Source organism: Phycodurus eques, chromosome 23 (assembly GCF_024500275.1).
Source record: "Phycodurus eques isolate BA_2022a chromosome 23, UOR_Pequ_1.1, whole genome shotgun sequence".
NCBI lineage: Eukaryota > Metazoa > Chordata > Actinopteri > Syngnathiformes > Syngnathidae > Phycodurus > Phycodurus eques.
This window is the reverse complement of record NC_084547.1, coordinates 4,033,088-4,055,530: the sequence shown is the minus strand read 5'-3', so window position 1 is coordinate 4,055,530 and position 22,443 is coordinate 4,033,088. Positions and strand designations below refer to the sequence as shown.

The 22,443-nt window shown below is 43.7% G+C and overlaps 1 protein-coding gene across 1 annotated transcript in view; it reads right to left on the bottom strand.

Moving 5' to 3' along the window:
* Window positions 1-22,443, bottom strand: part of arap2 (ArfGAP with RhoGAP domain, ankyrin repeat and PH domain 2) — a 59,131-nt gene that overhangs the window by 23,380 nt on the left and 13,308 nt on the right. The window contains exons 8-14 of the mRNA XM_061669434.1: window positions 21,463-21,583; window positions 16,697-16,887; window positions 12,659-12,765; window positions 8,647-8,846; window positions 5,658-5,743; window positions 5,135-5,317; window positions 1,827-2,001 (exon numbers count right to left, since the gene is read on the bottom strand). Of these exons, the coding sequence (XP_061525418.1) occupies window positions 1,827-2,001; window positions 5,135-5,317; window positions 5,658-5,743; window positions 8,647-8,846; window positions 12,659-12,765; window positions 16,697-16,887; window positions 21,463-21,583 (1,063 nt within the window). The remainder of the gene's footprint in view (window positions 1-1,826; window positions 2,002-5,134; window positions 5,318-5,657; window positions 5,744-8,646; window positions 8,847-12,658; window positions 12,766-16,696; window positions 16,888-21,462; window positions 21,584-22,443) is intronic.

The window sequence follows — 22,443 nt, the reverse complement described above, 5'->3', positions numbered from 1 at the left end:
ACACTGTGTGTATAATAACTAGCTCCCAAATCTATGGAGATTGCAGCATAAATTATCTGGTGAAAATAGCGTACATGTCATAAATCCATGCACTTCTTCCCAAACATTCATGTTAAGGGAATGTAAACAAGCCAGCGTATGTGCTGTAACAAGCGTCGTGCGCGAGTCTTCCAAAACAGCCCCCGCAGGCCACTAAAGAGGGCCTCGCTTAAGATGGGACTGCAATGTCTGCGGGGGCGTCGGTGGAAGAGTCTGGCCTGCGCTGATTGGCTGCGTCCCCAGTGAAGGGAAGGTGACATGATCGAGTGCTCAATTAGCCATCTGGTCGCCCGTGGCAACCGCCGCAAAGCGCTACCCCGGAAGCGGCGGAGAGCGGGGCAATGAAGACGCCGCGCAAGAATCGGGCCGCACAGAATAAATGCGGCTAGAATTGGCTACATGCGTCGTCATGATAACATAGAAGGAAAAGAAAGACCCGGATGCTCAAACAGTTGCGGACTATGACTTCAAAATAAAAAACCATAAGCACTAAAAGAAAGGTTTGTGCACACTACGACTTGAAACTAAGTAATGGTGTAAATATTATTATTTATGTGTCCGGAGATTCATACATCGGCGTGTGGCGCCTTTTAAGAAGTGTGAGGCAAACGTACTAACCACTCCACCAACGTCCCGCCAATGAAAAAAAATAAACATTTTCAAATAACTACTGTAAAAAAAAAAGTCCGTATTCCCGTTTATATTCGACTCACTAGTAATGTCACTACTTTAGAGCCACGCTGTGACAACTCCAAAGACGGACTTTTACGCCACATTTGTTTTTTTTTGATTTTCAAATTATTTTTGTCTCACCCTCTGAGCGCCACACAGTCTGTCAACAGCTATCACTGTGTTCGCGCTGTCGATATTAACAAACGTGGTCGCGCATTCGCCGTGCCAAAATAGATCCGCCGCATGAGCTCTTGAGATGTGTATAAAACAACATCTTCACTTTGCACCTTGCGCGAGAATTTTATTATTTTTTTTTTTTTACTCTAGCCTGAACCTTTTCTGTTTGTTTGTTTGTAAAATATACAAGCAAGCACCACAGTGGAAGCCTTTTTGACTATAAGGGATGGAGCCATCATTGAAGCCGCCCCAGAGGTTTCCCAAACACGACATCAGGCGGCCCCTTTTTGCCGTTAAGCGGGACACGGATATGCAAATGAACACGCTCCTGACTATATCCCAAGGTGCTCCGGGGCGAGCAAGTGTAGACGTGAGAACGAGGCCCGTGGGGTGGGCTACAAATGAGCCACAGCACTGGGGCAGGAAAGTGCAGAGGCTCAACGTGGAGGTTTGTTTGGGCACAATATGGGATTTTGCGGTATCTTGAGGAATGCGACTTTCGTTACATTCGATACTAACCTAATACAGAATTACTGGCAGAAGTTCTAAAACATGTTGACGCAACACATCACTGCTAGGGCGGCGACAATGTCACAACTGAGCTGAATTGCGACTCGCTGAACCCAAGTGATGACTATCAGGTGCGAATAGGGAGAAGATTTGGTGTTAATGCTCTTGGAACATTGGTGAAAGTTCAATATTGCACCTCATGGCAATGAAGCAGTGTTGTAAAGTAACTGCGGCCTCTCAAACTATTGACACTGGGCCCAGGTTGGGGCATTTTCCCTTAGGGGTGTGCTCACTTTTGTTGCCAGAAGTTTGTCCTTTAACTCATTCACAGCCAGCCTTCCCAGTTAACATGGATATTTGACTTCTAAAGCCGTCAATGGCAGTGAATGTGTTTTAACATGATGACTGCCTGACAGCATCGTATTTACCCAATAGCCTGTTCTGATGCAGGAACTCCATCTGCAGCCTTTGGCCGGCGCGTTGGGCCAGGAGGTACGGCGTGGTGCAGGTCGGGTCCCCGGTGGCGCACATAACATCTGCCCCGCTGAACACCAGCTCCACGGTCCTCAGCACGTCGGGCGACACCACGGCGGCGCACAGCGCCTGGACGCACATCAAACGAGACACACGAGTGGACTTCTTGCATCCTGCCACCTCCTCCCCTTGGGACGCCAGTTTTAAACTTCTTTAATAATGCACGTTGAAGATAATACTCGATCATTTTTCTGACACAAATCAAATTCATGCTGCTCCGTGAATTTGCTCATTCACGCACGTCCACTTGTCACTTTGGGATCGACTGATAAAAATGTGACGACACCAAGTCCTGGCTCTTGTTTTCGTGTTATAAAAATGAGAACAAGATAAATCATTCAAAAAAAATTCCCACCATTAATGTAACCTACAACTTGCCCAAACCAGTCTTTGAGAGAGTTAGTAAAAACCATTTTCAGCCATTTTCACTTTAGATTAAGGTTGTCACATATGGATGTGCTGCGAATACTTTCGTTTTTTCTGCCATTTTCCATCTGCAAACGAACTATACTGTGTCTGATGGGCGAAGACAAAGTAAAAAAAAACAAAAAAAAAAAAAAAAAAAAACATTCTTTTGTCTCATGTAATTGTTTTTTTCCGGATAGACAAACTTTTATAAGCACAAAGCGTTGGCGAGCGCTTTGTTAAAAGGGTTCATCTGTCGCAGAGACGAGAATAAAGTCGAGATAAAAGCGAGATGGGAATGCGCTGTGACCGAGGAAAACATTCGCCCCTCCGCATCCGTCCCTTCCCATCAATCCGCTCCATTGACGTGACATCGCGGACGATGACCCGCGACAAAGCGGATCCACCGGCAGACGCGCCGAATCTCAACGGGCAACCTTTTCCCTTTCATCCGAGCTGGCCCCCGAGTAAGGAAGCGGCATCGATCGGCGCCGGAGTGAGGCTGCGTACAAAGGGCTTATTGATAAAACACCTGAAATAACGACAAAGCATTTGCAAAAGGCCATCTCAAAGTACAGTGGGAGTTTAATTTGTGCCGTGACCAGCCTCTTAATTCAAATTAGTCACACCTCAAATCATTTTTCCCCTTTGAAGTGAACGGAAATGCCATTTTGCCGTTCGTTTTTTTGCAGAGCATAAAGAATGTATCCACGTAAGTATTGTTAAATGCTCTGTATACATGTTGCTGCACCGTTTGTGTTCAAAAGAAATGTTGTTGAAAGGTTGATTTATCGTATTGTTTGATTTCTTTTCACTGTTTGTACCGTGACCTTGAGTGGCTTGAAAGGCACCAATAAATAAAACATATGATTATTATTATTTTATGACAACGACAATGTCGATGCTAGTTTCGTTAGCCCATCGATGGGGTTTTGCATTGTGTGTCAGCATTACGCTAGCAGACCTTTGTAAAGCAAAGTTATGTGGTTTGGTTAAATACACGTGTAATTGTCTTTGTTTTATGTTTAATTTAGCGCACTCTTACTAAATCATCGCTCGCAACATAAGGCAAAAAAATGTAGCGAGTGACGGCTCGTAGATCGAAAATCGTAACTTAGGTTATCACTCGTGAATCGGGGTATCGCTGTACGTTAAAGTGCGTGTTTTGCACAAGAGTTGGCGTAAAACGCCACAAGGGTCAGCTTGTGCGTCCGACGCTGCCCGGCCTGATTCTGTATCATCCTTGCAAAAAATGACCTTCTGTGTCATAGCAATTACTGCAGTCACTGGAGGGATTTGTGTGTGTGTGTGTGTGTACGTGCGTGCGTAATGATACAAGGAGGTCCTTCGACACCTTCTTCTCTAGGTCACGCGGCCTGCCGAGACTTGGAAGAGGTCACCGGGATATGAGCTTCTAATGGGGACTGTGGGAATAGGAGAGGAAGCGGGCGAAAAAAGCAGTCCGACGAGGAAATTGGGAAAGAAAAGACTCGACAATCCTCAGCGTCCTCACAGATGACCACTTCCTGAACAGGCCTGAATTGTATCAGTAGTATTAATGTATTGCAGCACTGGGCAATGAATCGGTAGTATCGATATCAGCTGCATCGAGGCTCAGATTTTTATTTATGAGTTTTTAAAGTTGACTGTACAGGCAAGTTCCAATTAAATCATACGCCTTTAGCGTAATACCACGTTGTGCCACAGGATTCTGGGCAGCCCTGAGGTCCAATAGAAGACTTGCAGTGCAGAAGAATGAAGACGACGTTCCAAGTGCGTTAAAGTAGCAATTACTTCAAGGTTTATGATCACCATTACGGCGGTGCTTATTTCCATGAGCCTGTCAATAAGTGTTTCGCGTTACATGTTAGCATGAAGCTAACAGCCTTTTGTCATTTTTCTACGTGACTAGTGATATGCGGTGCTACGAGAGTTCTCTCTCGTGGTACGTGAAAGGATCACTAAATTAAATGTTTAAAGTGGGCAACAGTGACTTCAACCTTTTTTTATTTTTAATATAATGTTATCTTTTCAGTACAATAGATTTGCATTTCATCTTTGGGGAAGTTTTGTATCCAACTTTAATTGATGCGCAATTTCTGTTTAACTTATGTCCATGACATTTTAATTGAATCGTTATTTCATTTGAGTTCATTTTCATATATTTCGGTGCAGCCTGAATGGTCAGCCTGCATAATGCGACAGAGGCTGACACTAATGCGAACAAATTATTATTACTCGACTGTATTTTACGTGTTGGTCATGATGGTGGGACTTGACACTTGGTGTAAAAAAAAAAAACTTGAAGGACTACTGGCGTATGTTACGGAGGCACGCGGATGCAATTAGACATAAATGACTTCCATTTCTTTTGATTCGAAAGTGACACTTGAAACAGTCACCTGCTATCCAAGCGGACCCCGTGGATGCAAAACAGTCTTTGGTGGAGTCTTTGTACTCTCCAAGATTCCCCGAGGAGAACGCTTTTGTGGAGCGCTAAATAGATATGACGGCCAACTAAGAAGAGATGTCCCGTTAAATTAGCTTGGCTGGCAACGCTGAGATTTATCTTTTACATACATTGGTTGTGATTTATTAACGTACACTGTGATCTTTTAGGGCTATTTTCAAGCGCTTGCGCTCGGCGGATCCCATCCAAATCTGTCGAGACCAGTTACACACAGTTACGGTCTGTTTTCCCGAACGATTTACAGTAAAGTCAGCTAGTAGGTGAGTCACCTGCACACGAATTTGTCAGTATAACACAGCTCATATGAATGGTGGGAAAAAAAAAAACCTTGTTGAGCCGCTCCGAGTCGTGAAGTCCCTCGAGGACGCGTCGGTACTTCCTCTCCCGGTACTTCCTGCGGGTGAAGGTGGCGCGCCGTTCGGCCGAAGCGCCGCCGTGCAGTTCTTCCTCCGGGGGGAGATTGGCGGCCCAGAAACCGTTGGTCTTCTGGTTCCCCACTTCCAAGAAGAGCTGAGCGGGTGAAGAACGTCACGATGAACGCGGCGTTATTGCGCTTATTCCTCGAAATGCTTTGGGTTTGGTTCCAAATTAGCAACAGACGAATCCGTTTATGTTTATGAACCAAACTGTCTTCTCAATCAGTGAGTGGTCCTCAGACTTGTTACATCAAGTACCACCTCAAAACAAAATACTGACAGTAGCTCTCCAACTACCGCCATGACCAACAATAAAATACAGGGGCCAAGTAGGCCTAAAAGTATATTTAATATAACTCTAAGCCACTGTAACATTGTGCAGTTTGAACATGAACAGTGCGCTAGAAGAAATGGAAAGTTCTTCGAGTTCGTACCTCCACGAGCTCATTGCTCCAGATGCTGCTGTCCAGCTTCAGGCTCCGCACTTTGGAGATGTTGGGGCCGAGCGAGCGGTGCTGCCCTGGCGGCGCCGAGAAGAAACGAGACACGTTCAGTCCCCCGAGCGCTCCGTAATTGGAAATGAAGGGGCACAACGAGGCGCCATTAATTGCTAATGAAGCATGAGTAATTCATTGCGTTTGCTCGTCGGCCTGTTTATTTGGGCGAGGCTTCTGGCCGGAGAGAGCGCGACGCGTCGTGAATAATACACGAGACGGGAAAACGCGTGAAATTTGTGTCAAGTAGAGCAAGCTGCCTGGCGGGACGCGAGGAAAAAAAAAAAAAAGCAGATGCGAAATACGGTATTCGCCATAATGACAATAATGAGGGCCGCGAAAAAGCCAGAATTGACGAGTCGATCTCAAATCTTCAAAAACAAATAAATACATAAATAAATCAAAATCTGCGCTCCAATTAACATTATCATGACCAACATTAACATACGTCGGCATACGAGGCCTAAGGGTTCATTAAAAAAAAAAGCAGGTTTATTCCACAAAAGTATAATGGATATTATTGTAAGCCACTTGACATGATGCAAAGTTTGAACATTAACACTCACACTTTCAATACAGATTAAATGGAAATGTATTGTTTCTAAAACGTTAAATACAACTGAACTGCACTCGGGCTTGCTTGCTGCACTTTAACACTGCACTTAATTAAAAAAAATTTAAAAAAAAAAAAAAAAACATCAATCATGATTTGATTCAAATGCGTTGCACACGAAAGTTCAAAAACAAACAGATCTGAAAGGTTAAATGCAAATGGGCTGTGCTAAAAAGTGAAATACAACTGAGCTGTCCTGGTCGGGATTCTGTTGCAGGACGAGAATCAAAGAACCGAAACAGTTTAATATCACTTCGAGCTCATTTTATAACATTACCCTTGAAATAAATAGCTTACTTTTTGAGATCATTTGAGATTGAAAAATGCACGGGAAGTGCGCATCAACATACACATAACTTCCACGAATAACCCAGGCTAAACTGATCCTGCCAAATGCTCCAATAGAATATAAAATATGCCCCCGTAAACAAATTTGATTTGTTGGGGAATTGTCATAGGGCTGTTCAACTGCACAAAATGCAGCTGGCGAAAATGTGATTTTTAACCAGCGGTGATGCTTCCCGCTCGACGGTACGCTTTCCTTTTGCCGCGCGGCAACCATCCAAACGGGGACATTAACTCTCGTGCGCCATGCCGGCATCCGAACGTCTTCAGCTTTCCCCGGTGAACCACAACCAAAGCCAAAAAGGGCATTCCCATCACAGCGGCTCGCCCACAAAAAAGGCCAAGCTGCCACACATTTCACCCCCAATTAAAACTTTGCCAGCGACTACGGTTACAGCGTGCGAGGCTCTCCTTCTTCCCGCGGAATTGTCCGCTTCTGCCGAGTGGGCAAAAATGAGTTTTAAATGGGCTTTTTTCGGTACCATTTTGTTCAAATGTCTCCTTTGCATTGTCAAAACATTTAGTTCGATCACAGAGGTATTTGAAAATCGTAGCAATTACGCTCTAAAGTTGACTCGCAACATACACGCGAGCCTGTTATGAAAATCGAGCCATCTGGAGGAAGAGAAAAAAAAGTGAGCTGAAGGACTCAGCAGAAATGACATCAAGCTAAGTTCGCTGAACATCGGTAGAAATAAAGTATGTACTGTATTGTTTTGTTTTGTTTTTTTCAAGGTTCTCAGCATAATGGAGTGTCACTCAAACCAACTCAACCCCGTTGCGCATTTTACTTCTGTTTAAGTGGCATTAAGATTGTGAGGGTGGGTCCTTAGAAAAAAGAATATTGCCCCCAAATTGTTTGAGAATCACTGCTAAAACAAACGCGCAATCGTTCAAAATGCTTGCCTGCCAAAAAACATATCTGTATGCTATGTTAAATCTATTTTCGATCCATCTATTTTCAAGGAGTTGGCCAGTAAGCAAAACGGACCATCGCTGACTCTAAAAATCCCTTTTTTCGGCGACCCAACGAATGAAAATGTGACGGTTACGAAGGTTTCTGCACATCAGACGATTCAAATTAATTCCGTCTTGCAGCGAGAAGACGACAAAAAGTCAGCCTGGGATCATTTCTACCATTAGCTTACTCATTACTTCTTCCCTCTTCCTCTTGTTCAGCATTTCTCTTTATTGTCCGTGGCATCAGAGCGCTAATTAGAAGTGCGGAAAGTCATTGGTATTCCAGATGGACCGGCGCCTCATTTAAAGGGGAGCGCCACGCGAGGAGCGCTTCCTCTCTCGCCGAGCGTGTCGACCAAATGTAATATTAAACACCCCGGCAAATGAAATCATTTAAGGGTGTTTGAGAAGGGATGTTGGATATCTGGTGGCTACCAATTACACAGGCTTTGCAGAGGTGAGGTGAGGAATGGCATTAAAAGGCATGGCTCTCGGGCTCGGAGCGATAAGGAGGGAGGGGGCGAGTGGAGACGTGTATCGGGTCGGAAGAGCCGGCCGGCACTTACATACAGAAGACATTTAATGAGGTACACGTGCGCTGGACCCAGTTTAAAAAAAAAAAAAAAAAAAAACACGAACGCTCGGTTTGACGTGTTGGAATGAATGAAAATAGAGAAAAGGGAAAATGAAGTTGAGACTGAGACTGCATAACGTACAGTTCAGTTGTATTTAACTTTGACGTACTACCTATTTGCATTGAGCCTTGACGCACTAGTTTGTTTATACACATTCATTTTGGGGAAAATTTCATTTCATATTTAATTGCAATATTCAAGTAGAGTTTTTTTTGTTTGGTCCAACTGTGCATAATTTCTCGGTGGCTGACAATAATTTGAAATGTACCTTATCGGCATAAAACAAACACCTTGGCCTACAGCGCTACTGCATATTAATGTTGGTTATTCAATCGCTCAACCTCGAGTCCCCCACCTGCGCTTCCGTCCCGCTTACCCGCACACTTCTTACAGATGACCACGCCCAGGTTGACCGACGCCCACTCCGGCTGCGCGGCGCGACAGTCGGCGCAGCTCCGGTTGGCCTCGTTGAACCAGATCTTGTCGGCCACCTCGTAGTCGCACAGCGTCTCGGCGATGGATTCCTGAATCGCTTCGATCCACTCCAACTTCTCCTGCTCCGACTCGGCCACGAAGCTGCGGACGACCGACGGCGACGTCGTGAGCAGAGCGTGCCTTTTTCCGTATGTTCAAACGGGAGTGAGCGTCTACATTATCAAAGACTCTGCTAAATTTGTTGCATTGATGTAGACATTTTTTGACATCAAATTGGTTCATGGAAATGTATTTATTCATTTGTAAAATGATTTATCAAATGAAATTGTTTATTAATTTACTGTGACAAATAAATATTGGTAAAATAACCAATTGAATATATGTTATTCAATAATTGGTTCATTATTAGAATTAAAAGTTATTATTATCAAAAATACAGTTTAAAACATGGAAAAGACTAACTATTCTACTTTTTATTTTAGTCCTAAAATTGGTTCAGAACATTTTTATTAAATAATTGGTTCATGCAGTTTACAAATAAGCATGAATGAAAAATAAACAGACAAGAATTGGTATAATAAAACAATTTCCTAATTACCATGTAGGGAAAATCCGCTTAATTAAAGAAACAAATTCTTTATTTAAATATTTTATTTAAAGTATATGTTGTTATTATTCATTCGTGTCACGAAATAATGTCCCAATTGATTTCATAGAAATTTTATAAAATTGTAAAAATCAACAATTTTACATACACGTTAAAAGATAATTAAATAATTGGTAAATTACATTTAAAAAGTATCTATCGATTCAAAATGTATCCATCATATTATTTTATTATTATAAAATAAAATGAATTGTACATCATAAAATTCGAGTTCGCTACAGCATTGTCAGTACCAGATAAGCTCACAGTTAGCCTAGCTCCTTCGATTAGTTTTTGTTTTCTGCGACGACGACTACGACTACTACTCTTTCTTTCTTCTTGTATTTCCGCACAGTCTGGATACTATGTGGTACCATGCTGCCTCTCACAGGCCAGTGTTTGGTACTACAACAGATTTCTGGTTTGCGGGAGGAAGCTTGCGTTTGTTGGCGGCGATCTCGTTGTGCTGTGGTGCTCATCTCAAGCACACCAAACACGAAAAAAAGTATTAAGCACACGCTTGCAGATTTTTTTCCTTGTCATGGTCTGTCATATTAAGAAAATTGGTTAAGATGTTTAAAATTGGCACGTGTGTACCCAGCTTAAAAAGTTGGGTCATTATTCAAATGGGTAAAGATACTTGCACAATTAAATGTAGGAACAGGCTTGTATGAGACTGAAAATGGAATATTACAGAGATATTATAATAGATATTAATATTGCCGCAAAGCGTCGCTCACGTCAATCACGCCGCCCTTGTGCTACATTACGCCACTCTGACCGTGCTCCGCTACATAAAACACGTGTGAGGGAATCCATTCGGTCGGCATGAATATGAAGTGAAATTGTGGCTCTCAATCAATTACAAATGTCCAACGGACGCAAAGTGAAAGGAATCGTCGGGACTGTTCCCCTGGACTGTCGTCGCTCTTTTGCATGGGAAAAAACAAAAAGTGATCCAACGTGATCAATTTCAGTTTTCGATGTGATGAATTTCACATTATAACGAGATAAGGTCGGTATGATGTTATAACGTGACAAAGTTCACGTTTTAACGTGATCACGCTCACCTTTTAAACACGATTAAGTCTCACATCGCAACGTGTCAAGTTTCAGGTTTCAACGTGATAAGTTATCAAGTTCTAACGTGATAGGTTTCACGTCCGCATTCGGCGATACAAAACGAAACAATTCACTCCGGTTCAGGTCACGCCCTATGTGTGTCTTCTTATTGTGTCTTATAAATCAAAGTTACTCTTTTACTCTTAACGGTGGTCAATTTTTTACTCTTGTCACAAAGTCAAGAACGTCCGTTCCAACATTGCCTAAAACGGTGTCGAAATGATGGCAAGAGTTATCGCTCCCAATTTGAAGATAAATCCACGGCTGAAACAACAGGCCTCGGTAGAAATGGACTCGAAGGTATTTGGGAACTGAAAAGCTCACGCATGCCTTCCACCAACCGACGTGTCCTCCACTGGGGGATAATCCGAAGACCTCCAATGTCAGGAGTTTTCATTAGGGAATCATTGCCATTGCTAATATCCAAGGTACAAATATTGTCCACAGTCTCTGTTGTGCCCTTGAGCTAAAAGCCTTTATCTGCAGATTTATTTAAGTCCGAGTGCTTAGCGATAAGTTTTCTTTTGCGCCAAACTTGAATGTCTTTATCCCGTAACGCGCCCTCCCCAAGCCCCCGCGCTTCCTAATTGTCATTCTCACAACTAATAAACGTCAGCGATGGTATCTCTGGCGCCGGCAAAACAATGGAAAAGCCAAAGTGAATCTCCCCAGCCTAAAGTGATGAGATGAGTTTCTGGCTAATCCCCACCTTGAGCAGGTAGCACAAGACTCCTAGGGTGACCAATCGATTTGATACACACACACACACACACACACATTCACAAGCACACACGACACTATCCTTTCAGCATTCACCTCATCAAAACAATTCGGGAGCTCATTTTAATTCCACTTTCTTTTTTGGGGGTGGGGGGGGGGGGGGGCGGGTTTGCACACAAAATGCCAATTACGCCCAGGTTATTAACGAAAGCGCCAAACGGCAGGACCATTACGGAGGCCTACACAAACAGATCGATTGGACGTAGGGGAGACCAGTAGAGGAACGAGGTCTTACATAAATCAAGACAATCTACAAACGGCGACGAAAAGAAAGAGGGTGGGGGAAGAGAGAACGCCGTCGTCCACAAACAAACAAGTTGTGCTTTGTGACGGTTGTCTTCTAAATGGGCCATTACAGCTCAAACACGCTGCGCGCTTATTGATTGTCGGGCCCGAGGGAGTGCGGTGTCACCTCAAAGGTTCGACAGTTACAGGCGGAGGCTTCATTAAAAAAAATAATAATAATAACAACTTTGTATGTAGTGGGTTGTAATAAAGCGCTTTGACAGAATACATGATTTTATTTTATTTTTTGCACAGCCAAAAACTCTGAAGTAAGCCTTTATTCGAGCTACAAGTCAAGTCGACTTGTTTATTCTGTCCGAATTTAAACAGGTTACCATTTGTTAATTAATTAGATGTAAATTAATTGATACATGTTATTGTACAGCAATGGCTCAATTCAAATGTAACTCAATAGATGTTTAACACATTCACTGCCATTGACGGCTTTAGAAGTCAAATATCCATGTTAACTGGGAAGGCTGGCAGTGAATGAGTTAAACATAAACTATTTTACAACTGTATTAAACTCAAATGCTAAATACAGCTGAACTGTACTTCCAATTCCCAAGTATTTATCTACACTAAGTAGTAATTCTTTCCATTACCACTCGAGGAAGCCCCGTGTGCCCCACTTGGAGAATGGCTGGTTTACAGTCAAACCCCAGAAAATTCGCCACTCACCGACTTGCAATTTATTTTTGTACAACACAACAACACCTCAAGACGTCACAAAGAAAGATCCAGATCGCTACTGGCAGTGGTGGAAGTTAACAACTGAGCAACTTGAGACGAAAAGTGGCTTGCGATTTACTGTATTTAAAAAAATAAAATCAAAATGTAATGAAATGGCTAATAGGAAATTAGTCGTTGGTACTTTTACAGGTTGTATAAACACGCCAAGGGCAATGTAAGATGAGTTTAGTTTTGTGTAATAAAAGTTTCGTGTAACTGGCGTTATGATTATGAGGGGGGGACCTTGGGGAAAAAAAATTAAAAATTCTCGACTGCAACGAGTCCCTGGACACAAAAAAAGATGGAGATAAGCTTTTATAAACTATTGTGATGGACAACGCTTAACATTTAAGCTGGACTACAAGCCAATAAAGGTGTGCAGATGTACCAAAAGTTCTTGAAAGGCGTGTTGATTTCAAAGACCCTTCGGTCCGCGTCTCGAATGTTGGCGGCCGTCAGCTCCACTTCACAGATAGCCAGGCCCGCTTCGTAGTCCTTCAGGAGCACAAAGAGACTGAGATCACAACAGGCATTTTGGGAAAATAGCCTATTTTCCACAGAAGCGAAGTTCAATAGCCTTTCTAATATGGACATTTAATTGCATTTAAGTTCTGCTTGTGCAAAATCTTAGTCCAACTTCAACCTGATATCATATACGGCATTGCCAGATCCATTCGTCTTCAGCAGACAGCCTCTCCAGCTCCTATTTTCTAGGCAAATTTAGAAGCCCTCCCCAATCAGGCACGATCACCTGCTCGCCTCATTAAAGTCACAGCTTGTTCTTCCCGACACCGGCTTTCAATGTAATTCACTCTCATCCCAGCTAACAAACACAGAAGGAGAACTACATTTACCACAACCACATTGTCAGTCTTGCTGGCTTTTTGTTTGTTTTGTTTTTTGTTGTTGTATTTGTTTAAGGGAAGCACGTCCTGCAAGAAATTGTTCGCGAGAGGCAATCACGCGGACGTCACCGGCCCAAACCGGGTCTGTGTGTGTGCGTTAGTAGCTGAATGTGTGTGTCATTGTCCCTAAAACTCGGCGAAAAGCCAAATAGGCGCACTTGAGGATTCCAGACTAAATCAAATCGAGTCCACCTTGCATTTTCTGCAGCCCGGAGGACGAAGGCGTGGAAAGAAGAGCACCCGCGTGCGTCAAAATGCAGTCCCAAAAAAAAAAAAAAAGTGGACAAAATTTTCCTGAATGCCATCATACGCTCGGAAAGTCAAAAGATGAAGGAAGCGAATGAAGAGCAGGGCAGGATAGCTGAAAGAAAAGCATTCCAAGTGGCCGAGACGGCTAAGAGGTCAGTGGAGCGGTTGACAAAAAGAAGAATTCACAACAGGATTCGGGGGAAGAAGAAAAGAAGAAAAGAAAAACGCTGCCACGCTGCGCCTGCAATGCAGTGTGCGTTTCCGTGCTCTACAATTGAAACTAATTACGCCACAAAACAAGCACTGACAATGAAATTTGTCCTACCTGTTGATTGGACGTTGTAATTTTCCAGCCAGATTGTGCAGTTTGTTGGATTTTTACATATATATAAACTGCACGAACAGGTTTTGAGTTATAGGCAGCTAAAAGATTCACGATGATTTAATTTCACACTTGATAGGCGGGCCAGGCACTCCAGAGACCCAATTATTTGTATGCGAGCAATTAAAAAGTCGATTCTCCCTCATATGTCTGCTTAAATCCTCTGGCCTTGTTCGATTTCGCAACCTTTTCAGCCTGTTTGTGGCTATTTTTAGCGAAAGCACACAACACAGTCCGTCATTTTAAATACGTTTTATGAGTTTGCTTCTTTTACTGCATTAGGTTTTTAGCAAACATTACTTTTTTGTCATCATTATAGGATTTAAATATCCATTTCATTTTATGTGTAACCCTTGAAATTCAAGGTTGTTTGCACAAAGCGCAGGCATGACACGTTTATATATTTTTTTATTTTATTTTCTCAGTAGCACTTTTTATCTCATACTGCTAATAGTATAGAAAGAGCTTCCACTTCTTAAATAAAAAGCAATTCTTCTTCATGGTCAGCTAAGGGTGTCCCAACTTTTTCAACTCAAAATGACTTCATTCAATTGCTCCGTTAGAGTTCAATAAGTTATTAAATGCGTCTTTCGGAGATTAAGAATATTACATGAAATTGCTCCCCTTGTCCAAAAATTGATTCATGATGTAAGCTGGCATCAAACATTTAAAAAGTCCATTGTATCCCAATTTAATGCCGTATAACAAGGATATAATATCAAGGAATTAAAACATTTGAACAGCACTTGTACAAAGACGGTATGAGGTGGGCGCCTGATTAGAGTTCAAACATTTGTATAAGCGTTGGGACACCAGGCCATTACCGCTACAAGAAACAGTACGATATAAAACATCTATTGTTCCTCCGCCAAGTAATATGCTTGTGCCGACTGGGATTTCTTTTTTCATTCACTTCATTTACAGCTCAGTACACAGAGCCAACATGGCATCCATCTGTCTACTTGTAAACAGTATCCATCCACACGGCTATATTCATCGTCGTCTCTTGTCTACATCTTTTATCTACGTACACGTCACGGGGCAAGTGCCGCTTAGGATCCAAATGCAGCACAGGAGGAAAGTCGGAAAAGGTTTTCATAATTAATCTGACATCAACTGTGACGGGTCAAATCAAAGGCAGCATTGCGCGCAGTTAAGGGCAGTCACTGCACAGTCGAGCGGGTCAGGCCTCGAAGATAGCTTGGACGATGCAATGGGGTGTAACCTACAGACTGCAGGTCAGGATATGATCAGAGTTCACCGTTGCCTTCATCCACGAGTCGCAGAGAGCAGAAGAGGCAAAATGCGCAATATGTAGCAGAATCACAGAGACCGGGAAAGAGACTTAGCAGGGCTCGAGGTCGGAAGGCTGGTCCACATAGAGCAATAATGATTGACACCAATTAACCCCAAATATTGAAGGAGACCGATGAAAACCCAGCACAAACACAGGGAAAACATGCAAACCCCACAACAGGAAGGCCAGAGCTCGGATTCTAACCCTAAACTGACGAACTGCGAGGCAGACGTGCTAACCGGTCGCCCACCCTGCCGTCGAAACGAGAGTAATATCCTGCTTTTTATACCGAGCTCTACCTTTACCTCTCACTTATTCAGGCGACACACTTTGCAAGCCTTCAGACTGTCTTTACCTTGGTGCTTAAATGACCTCAAACACAGCTCCATCACAGAGCTTACGACCCGTGAGAAATGAGTCCAGGGGCGGCGGCGGAGGAGGAGCCAGGAGGCCGATGTTTCCAATAGCTCGTTCATCACGTTAGATTAAATACTCCACTCCGCTGAGCTCGAACGGGGCGACGCTCTACTTCCCTCCTTTCTCTCCTCCTCCCATCTCGCATAACAACCCCTCCCCACAAACACCCCCCCCCCCCCACCCCCCCGCTGCCGGATTGATCACCAGCTGAAATAATCAAATGAATTTGGATTTTCTCCTGCCCGCCTCCGCTCTGATTTGGAAATGTGCTGACGTGGAGGGAAACCCGAAAGAGAAATCTAACAAAGATGTTTGTTCACGCTAATGAAGAAAATAATGAAAGGCAAACAGCACAACAGCGGCTGAAGGGAACGCCTGTAGCATTCTCCAATGTGTACACAAATAGAGGCTAGGAACTTTAGGAAATAGCATCAATGGAACGTGCTATTTTTCCCACCTCTGCCCCAGCAGGATGAAAGTAGGCAAGAATATCAGGTGTTAATTAGAATGACTAAAGCGTGTGAGAGCGTGGGGGGGAAAAAAAATAAAAAAATGATAAAAAGCTCAAAAAGAACATTGTCAAACTGGGCGACGCAAGCTGTCGCTTGTGGGCTCGCAAAATAATTTGAAACAAATTATGTTTTTTCGTTGTAAAAAACGGGGAAAAAAAGCGATGCCTTGAGGTATGAGTTTTCATTCGTGTAACTCAAAATGATCCACATCTCAAATCATCTTCCCCCCATTTAAATGAATAGAAATGCCATTAATCCGTTCCAACCTTCCATAAAAACACAACAAAAATGATTGTGATGTATTTTTAATACGAAAGATATCCCTCTATAATATAACACAACGTTTTGTCACATTTTTTGCTTCAATCTAATGGATATTGTGCTGCTCCTTCGGGTGTGTAATGCCCCGCTCTTCACTCTCAAGAACGCATTGCCTGTTTTGTTTGTTTTGTTTTTTTTCCCCCGTCGCAACAGGTTTGCACGTCCTCGCGTGTACGGTCACGTGGCGTCATTGTCATTCACGCGCACGTTACTTTTCGCGTTCCATATTCATGACTTCCCGCGTCTCGTGGCTTTCAAACAGCCGCTCATTGTTCTGTTTCCTTTTGTCAAACGGGGAGCCGTCATCCTGCCGAGAGGAAGTCCCGAAGGTGTGGAAAAGTACCTGTTCTGTTTTGCACAGCCTGACTTTGCTCCCCGCCAGGGACACCAGAACTCTGCCTTTGTAGGCGCGCACCTCCAGCACGCCGCGCTTGTTGGTGGAGGAGCGGCGGCGCAGGCTGCGGCGCGTGTGGGAGCCGCGGGCGGAGGGCCGCGCGACCGTCTGAAGGGTTTCCATCCACTCGCGGCGCTCCCCTGCGGACGCAACACCAGACGGAGCCAAGAATCAAGAAAACACATTTAGACAAAGAAAGATTAAACGCGATTCATCTTTTTGATTTATTTATTTCGTTTTTTTGGGGGGGGTTTTGCATCGCTTTCGAAGTCTGCACCATACAAAGGCTTCAAGTATGAAAGAGAAGTAATTGGACAGGATAAACCACAACTGGTTGGAAAAATAATATCCTTGAAAGCTGCTTAACTGAGATTTGAAAGCCTCGAGCTAAATTTTGCAAATTAAAGCAAGCACAACAGCTAATTAAAATAAAGTGAAAAATCGTTGCCATGCATACGGCAAGGTTTTTTTGGTTTTTTTTTTCTTACCTTGCGATAGATCCGCTCCAATATTTCGCGCAAAAGGTACTTTTTTTGGTGACGTTACACAAACGGGCAAGCCACTCATGTGAAATGGCAATTGGGCTAAAATGGACTCTTAAAAGGAGCGCACGCCAGACAAACTTCACCGCAGCTTGCCCAAACTCAAAGCCACAGATCTGGAGACGAATTGACAGGTGTGCAGTATGACGCATAGAAAAAGCTGAATCGGGGCAACCGCGCTCTTCAATCCCATTTTCTATTGGCAACTGAACCCCCCCCAAAAAAAGATGAAAAACGTGACTCACTATTTTTGTTTCCTTTTTATTTCGCTTATTTTCCATTGATTTGCCAATTGAAAATGGGAAGAAGGAATGATAGACAGGTTGATGCTAAAAGCGGAGGTGCCAAAAACACGAAACCCGATTAAAGACGTTCCAACACGGCCGACCCCGCCAGATTTACAAATGCACCTCGTCGTATCAAAGCGACAAACACGTTTCATCGGTGACCTGCCGGCGCGCCCTCGGCTGAGTGACAGGCAGCGCTCTCAATGAGCCGTCAGTCATCGGACGGAGCCGACATTGTCTCCCGGTGACCTTAATTAGCTTCCCGACATCGCGGGAGCAGACGTGAGCCGCCCCCGTTCGACCTCAAACGCTGCCTGCCCCTGAATTCCGTCCCGGTCTGGCTCCCTCCCAAATTTGCGATGAATTCACAATTCGCCCGCATTCATAATGAATGGCTTCCTCCATTATTGACTGCTCTTTACATCACTCGGCTTTACTGTTCCCTTCCCGGCCAGCTTTCTGACTTCCATTACCTGTCCCGCTCTCGCTTATTTGCTTCGTATTTTATTCAGTGCTCTCCTCTCTCTCCTCTCCTCGCCGTCAATCCGAGACAGGAAGTAGCGAGGGGAAGGAAGCCGCGGACGCAGGCGAGCGCCGGGTTAGCGTTAGCGCGCCTGAGCGCGAGTGTGTTGAGTACATTTGCTTGTTTGGCGCGTACGCCGAATAGTCCCGTGAAGGCCTGGCTAAATTCATTTCCAGTCACCCGTCCGTGGACGCCAAAATCGCGTACAGTCAACCATCCCCCCCCCCCCCCCCCCCCACCCCCCGCAATATCGTGGCCATTTTTAGGAGGTTAACAGTATACAGGCAAGTCTGAATTTACAGGTGCACGCTTTCGGTGTTGTATCACATTATCGTGTTCTGAAATATATGTTACAATTCAGCTAGCGGACTTGATATAAGGTTTGGATGCACATTTTTGTGTTTAAATACACAATGCTTAACTCTCTTTTGTTTTAGGTTTCAGTTTTACAGTCAACTTTAACTGGGAGTGACGAACAGCTTGAAGCAAGCACGCTTTACCTCTATTTGGGGAAATGCGCTCGAGACAGTCTTCTTTTCGTTTCCTCAAAGTGATGTTATATGATAGTCTCCCATTTCTTCACAGCAGAATATTTGTCAACATGAAGACGCACTTTTCAATATGTTTAAAGCGTGTGGAAGAGGTGAAACTATTTTTTAGATGTTTTTTATACGGTGTCTCAAAAGCACAGATTTTCACCTAACGCGGGCGGGTCTGGAATGTATCCACCATGATAAACAGGGGTTCAATGTACATAACTGATGTACAAGATTCAAGATGACTTTCATTAATATTTGGCTTGGATGAGCATTTTTGGATTAAAATCTACTTTTAATGATCTTTTGTTTTTTGTGTTAGTTGTCCAGTAAACTTAAACTGGGATGACGACATCAACAGCTTGAAGCAAGCACACTGTTCCTCTTTTTTTTTGGGCAAAACAATCCAAATGACAACTATAAAATACTTCAAAAGGCACCACTTGTTGTATTATTACTAAAGAAATACTTCAAAAATGTCAAAGTTTAAGTGTGTTGCGTAAGTTTAAATGCGCTTGAAGTCTGTGGAAGGGGTAAAACTATCAAAAATATGTTTTTTTATATGGTCTCTCTATATCACATTTTTGTTACCTGTAGCAGGTGGGTTGGAACATATCCGCTGCAATAAATGGTGGTTCGATGTGGCTAAAAAAAAAATTTAAAATCTTCGACGCTTGTTAAGAGGCAATACTGCACATTTAGGGCTGGAGAGATGAGTTCACTTTACACAGGGAGCGAAGAAGCGAGTAAAGCACTGAAAGTGGATGAAAGGAGAGCCAGGTCCACTTTGCACCCGGCAAGCAGATCTTAAAGGCCGCCCGCACAGCCGCCATCAAAAGGAATAGATTTAAAATCAAAGAAGAGGAGGACCAAGCATTTGTTGTTTTTGCTTTGCTTCAACTCATCGCATCGGCATCTGTAAGAACTAACAAGCGCATTTTTATTCACCTTGTTTGAAAGGGGGACATATTATGGAAAGTCGACTTTGCACTCTGAATAATATCGCGGCGGCTGACCGCTTGTCCCCACGTTGCCTGTTATTTTTACGGCTTCTTAAACAATTTAAAGTGTTGAAAATAGCTTAAAAACAAATATTTTGAATGCTCCACTGTCTGAGAAGTGAAGTGAAGAAGGGAAAACTTTGTCTCATCCCTCACTCTGCGGAGCCGTACGGCATAATTGTCGCCTCAAGATTGAGAGTCTGGTTGTTTTGACAATGACAGTGTTGTACGAAATTGGTGATTTTTTATTTTTCTTTGCTAAGCAGATTCAATTAGCGATTGAACGCGATTTTTGGGGAGGTGTTGTGTTGATGTTGCGTGTGCAACGAGACGATGCTACAGCCTCAAATTCGTCAGAAGAGCTCTTTAGAACACCGCACTCTCGACTTGTTAGTCGTGGTTTGCACATCTGCCTCACAGCTCTGAGGTCCCGGGTTCAAATCTCGGCCTCTGCCTTCCTCGCCAGGTACTCCGGCTCCCGTGTCAGGTTAACAGAAGACTCCCGTCCAGTTTTTGCCTTCACTCCCCCTCGAAAGCCGACAATCTCTGAGGAACGAGGCCAATCGGCGGACAAGCGCACGCCCGCACTCTCGTAGGTGGCCGTCAATTATTGACCCCTTTCTCCATTCCCTCCGTCCTCACTTTGCCCTTCCCCTGCCGGTGCCGTCTTTACCTTTTCGTTCCCTATTTTGCGCATCCCCCGGCCCCCGCCCCCCGCCCCCCTTCTATTATTGCTTCACTTCCTCTCGCCGCTCTGCTCTTCATGTTCAGCAGCTCCTTAACTCCGCTCCACTAACTCCCTCCTTTCCCATCAGCCTCCTCGGGTCCTCCTGGTTCCCGCGGGCTCCCCAGAGATTGATGAGTCTTCGCTCCAAGGCGAGCCGGCTCGTTTAAAGATGCATGAGGGTGGACGAGGCCAGGTTTCTCGCTCTTTTGCTCTCTTTTTTCAGCCCAACAGAAGAGCCACCAGGCTGGAGAGGCTCACGACGTTATAGTTAACAAACGCGAACAAAATAACTACAATTGAAAAACCTTTTCGTTGAGTGTAATAAGAACAAGTTTTTTCCAAAAAATGAAAGGCGAAACTGTCAAGATAGCGAAACAAAAATTTTTTCATCATTATCAATTTCTTTCATACAAAAAGCTTTCGATTTAAAATCTATTTATTTGGGATTTTGAATTGTGACGGCTTGCTCAGCGGTCCTGTCATAAAAGCTAGCAAATCTAAAAACAAAACAAAACATTAAAACTGAGTTTGAAAAGCAAAACGTCAAAACTAAAGGAAACTAAAACTAAAGAAAAACCTTGGTAAGCTTATGTCAGACTTTGATATTAGACAAAATTGACTTTTTAATTTCCAGACCAGGATCAATCATTTCAAAATGTTTTCCACCAGTAACGTGACCCATAACCTGCTCAACTCTTTTATATATATAAAAAAAAAAACTTTGAGAGGGGGAGTAAAAATAAGAAGTGTGCACACCCCCCTTATAACTAGTGAGGTGGCTGTGATCAGAATGAACCAACCACATTCAAAGTCGTAAAAATGGAAGTCGATAACACATCCTCTACTACAATTTAAAGTGTCTCTGATGAACCCAAAATAAAGCTCCGCTGTTTTAGTAGGCTTTTCCTGACATCTAACAACAATCTCCCGTCTTCTTCGTATTTCTGGTCTATGGGGTTGGACGGTTATGAGCCAGAATTGACAAAGAATGATGGACATGATATCCACACCATCGTTGTAGGGAGCGCACGCCATGTGGCCACGGTGATGGAAACCATCAGGTTCTAAGGAGATAAGAAGAGAAAGCACTCGTCCATACCTTCTTTCTCTGCTCGGAATATGAAGGTCCGAAGTGAGGTGACGACCTCAAACTTGTTGTCACCTAAACTTCGGACCTCTCGGACGGCGGTGGCCAGAATCATCCCTTTGGAGTACATTTCCTGCACAGAGAAGCAGATAGGACGCACTACATCACTTTTAGATCGGATTCAATTCTGAAGCGCGGCTGACGGCTATCTTCATCCAACTCAAGCCATAAGCCATCAATACGACATCCTATTAATGTACAGAAATGCCTTCCCTGTTCGCCTCTCCGGCAATAACGTTGATAAAAGGCGCGCAGATCCTGGGGTGAGAAGCGCTTGAATCAAAACGTGCTGCCAGAGAATGAGGAGTTTATTAGCCGTGCTGATTAATTTTATTTGATGACTTTTAAGGGTTGCGGTTGCAGAAATTTCCAGTGGCCCAGGACACAAACCCCAACTTAGCTGCAACCACAAGTTACATGCGAATTTATCTTTGCATGTGTGTCCAATGTACCTTCTCCAAACTGGGGCTCATTTGAACGAATTTCTTAGAAGCCCTGAAATTCGCTCCCAAATTTTTACCAGCATACTCAAAAATTGGTAGAATTTTCAGGTATGTTTGGAGCCCAAATTCATCCAAGAATAATAACAAATAGCTGTCTCACTGCGATTCACTTTCTTTTCAGGCTGCTTTGCAAAATTGAAAGAAAGAAAAAACAGAGGACACAGTATGGGTAAAGTGAGATTTGTCGTGATGTTCCGTGTTTCCCCCCCCTGTGGAGGCACCCAAACAACCGAGGATGCGGCAACTTTTGACAACGCCAAAGAAAGTGGCGGGTCATCGGCGGCGCGAACGAGAAACCTTAATACCGAGACATCGTTTCGAATCAGTATTCAAGTCCTGACGTAACAAAGAAATGCCCTTAAGAGTTGCCGGGGGGAAAAAAAGTCAGTGTTCTCGTAAGAGAGACGAACATTATGTTGCTCTAGCGGTG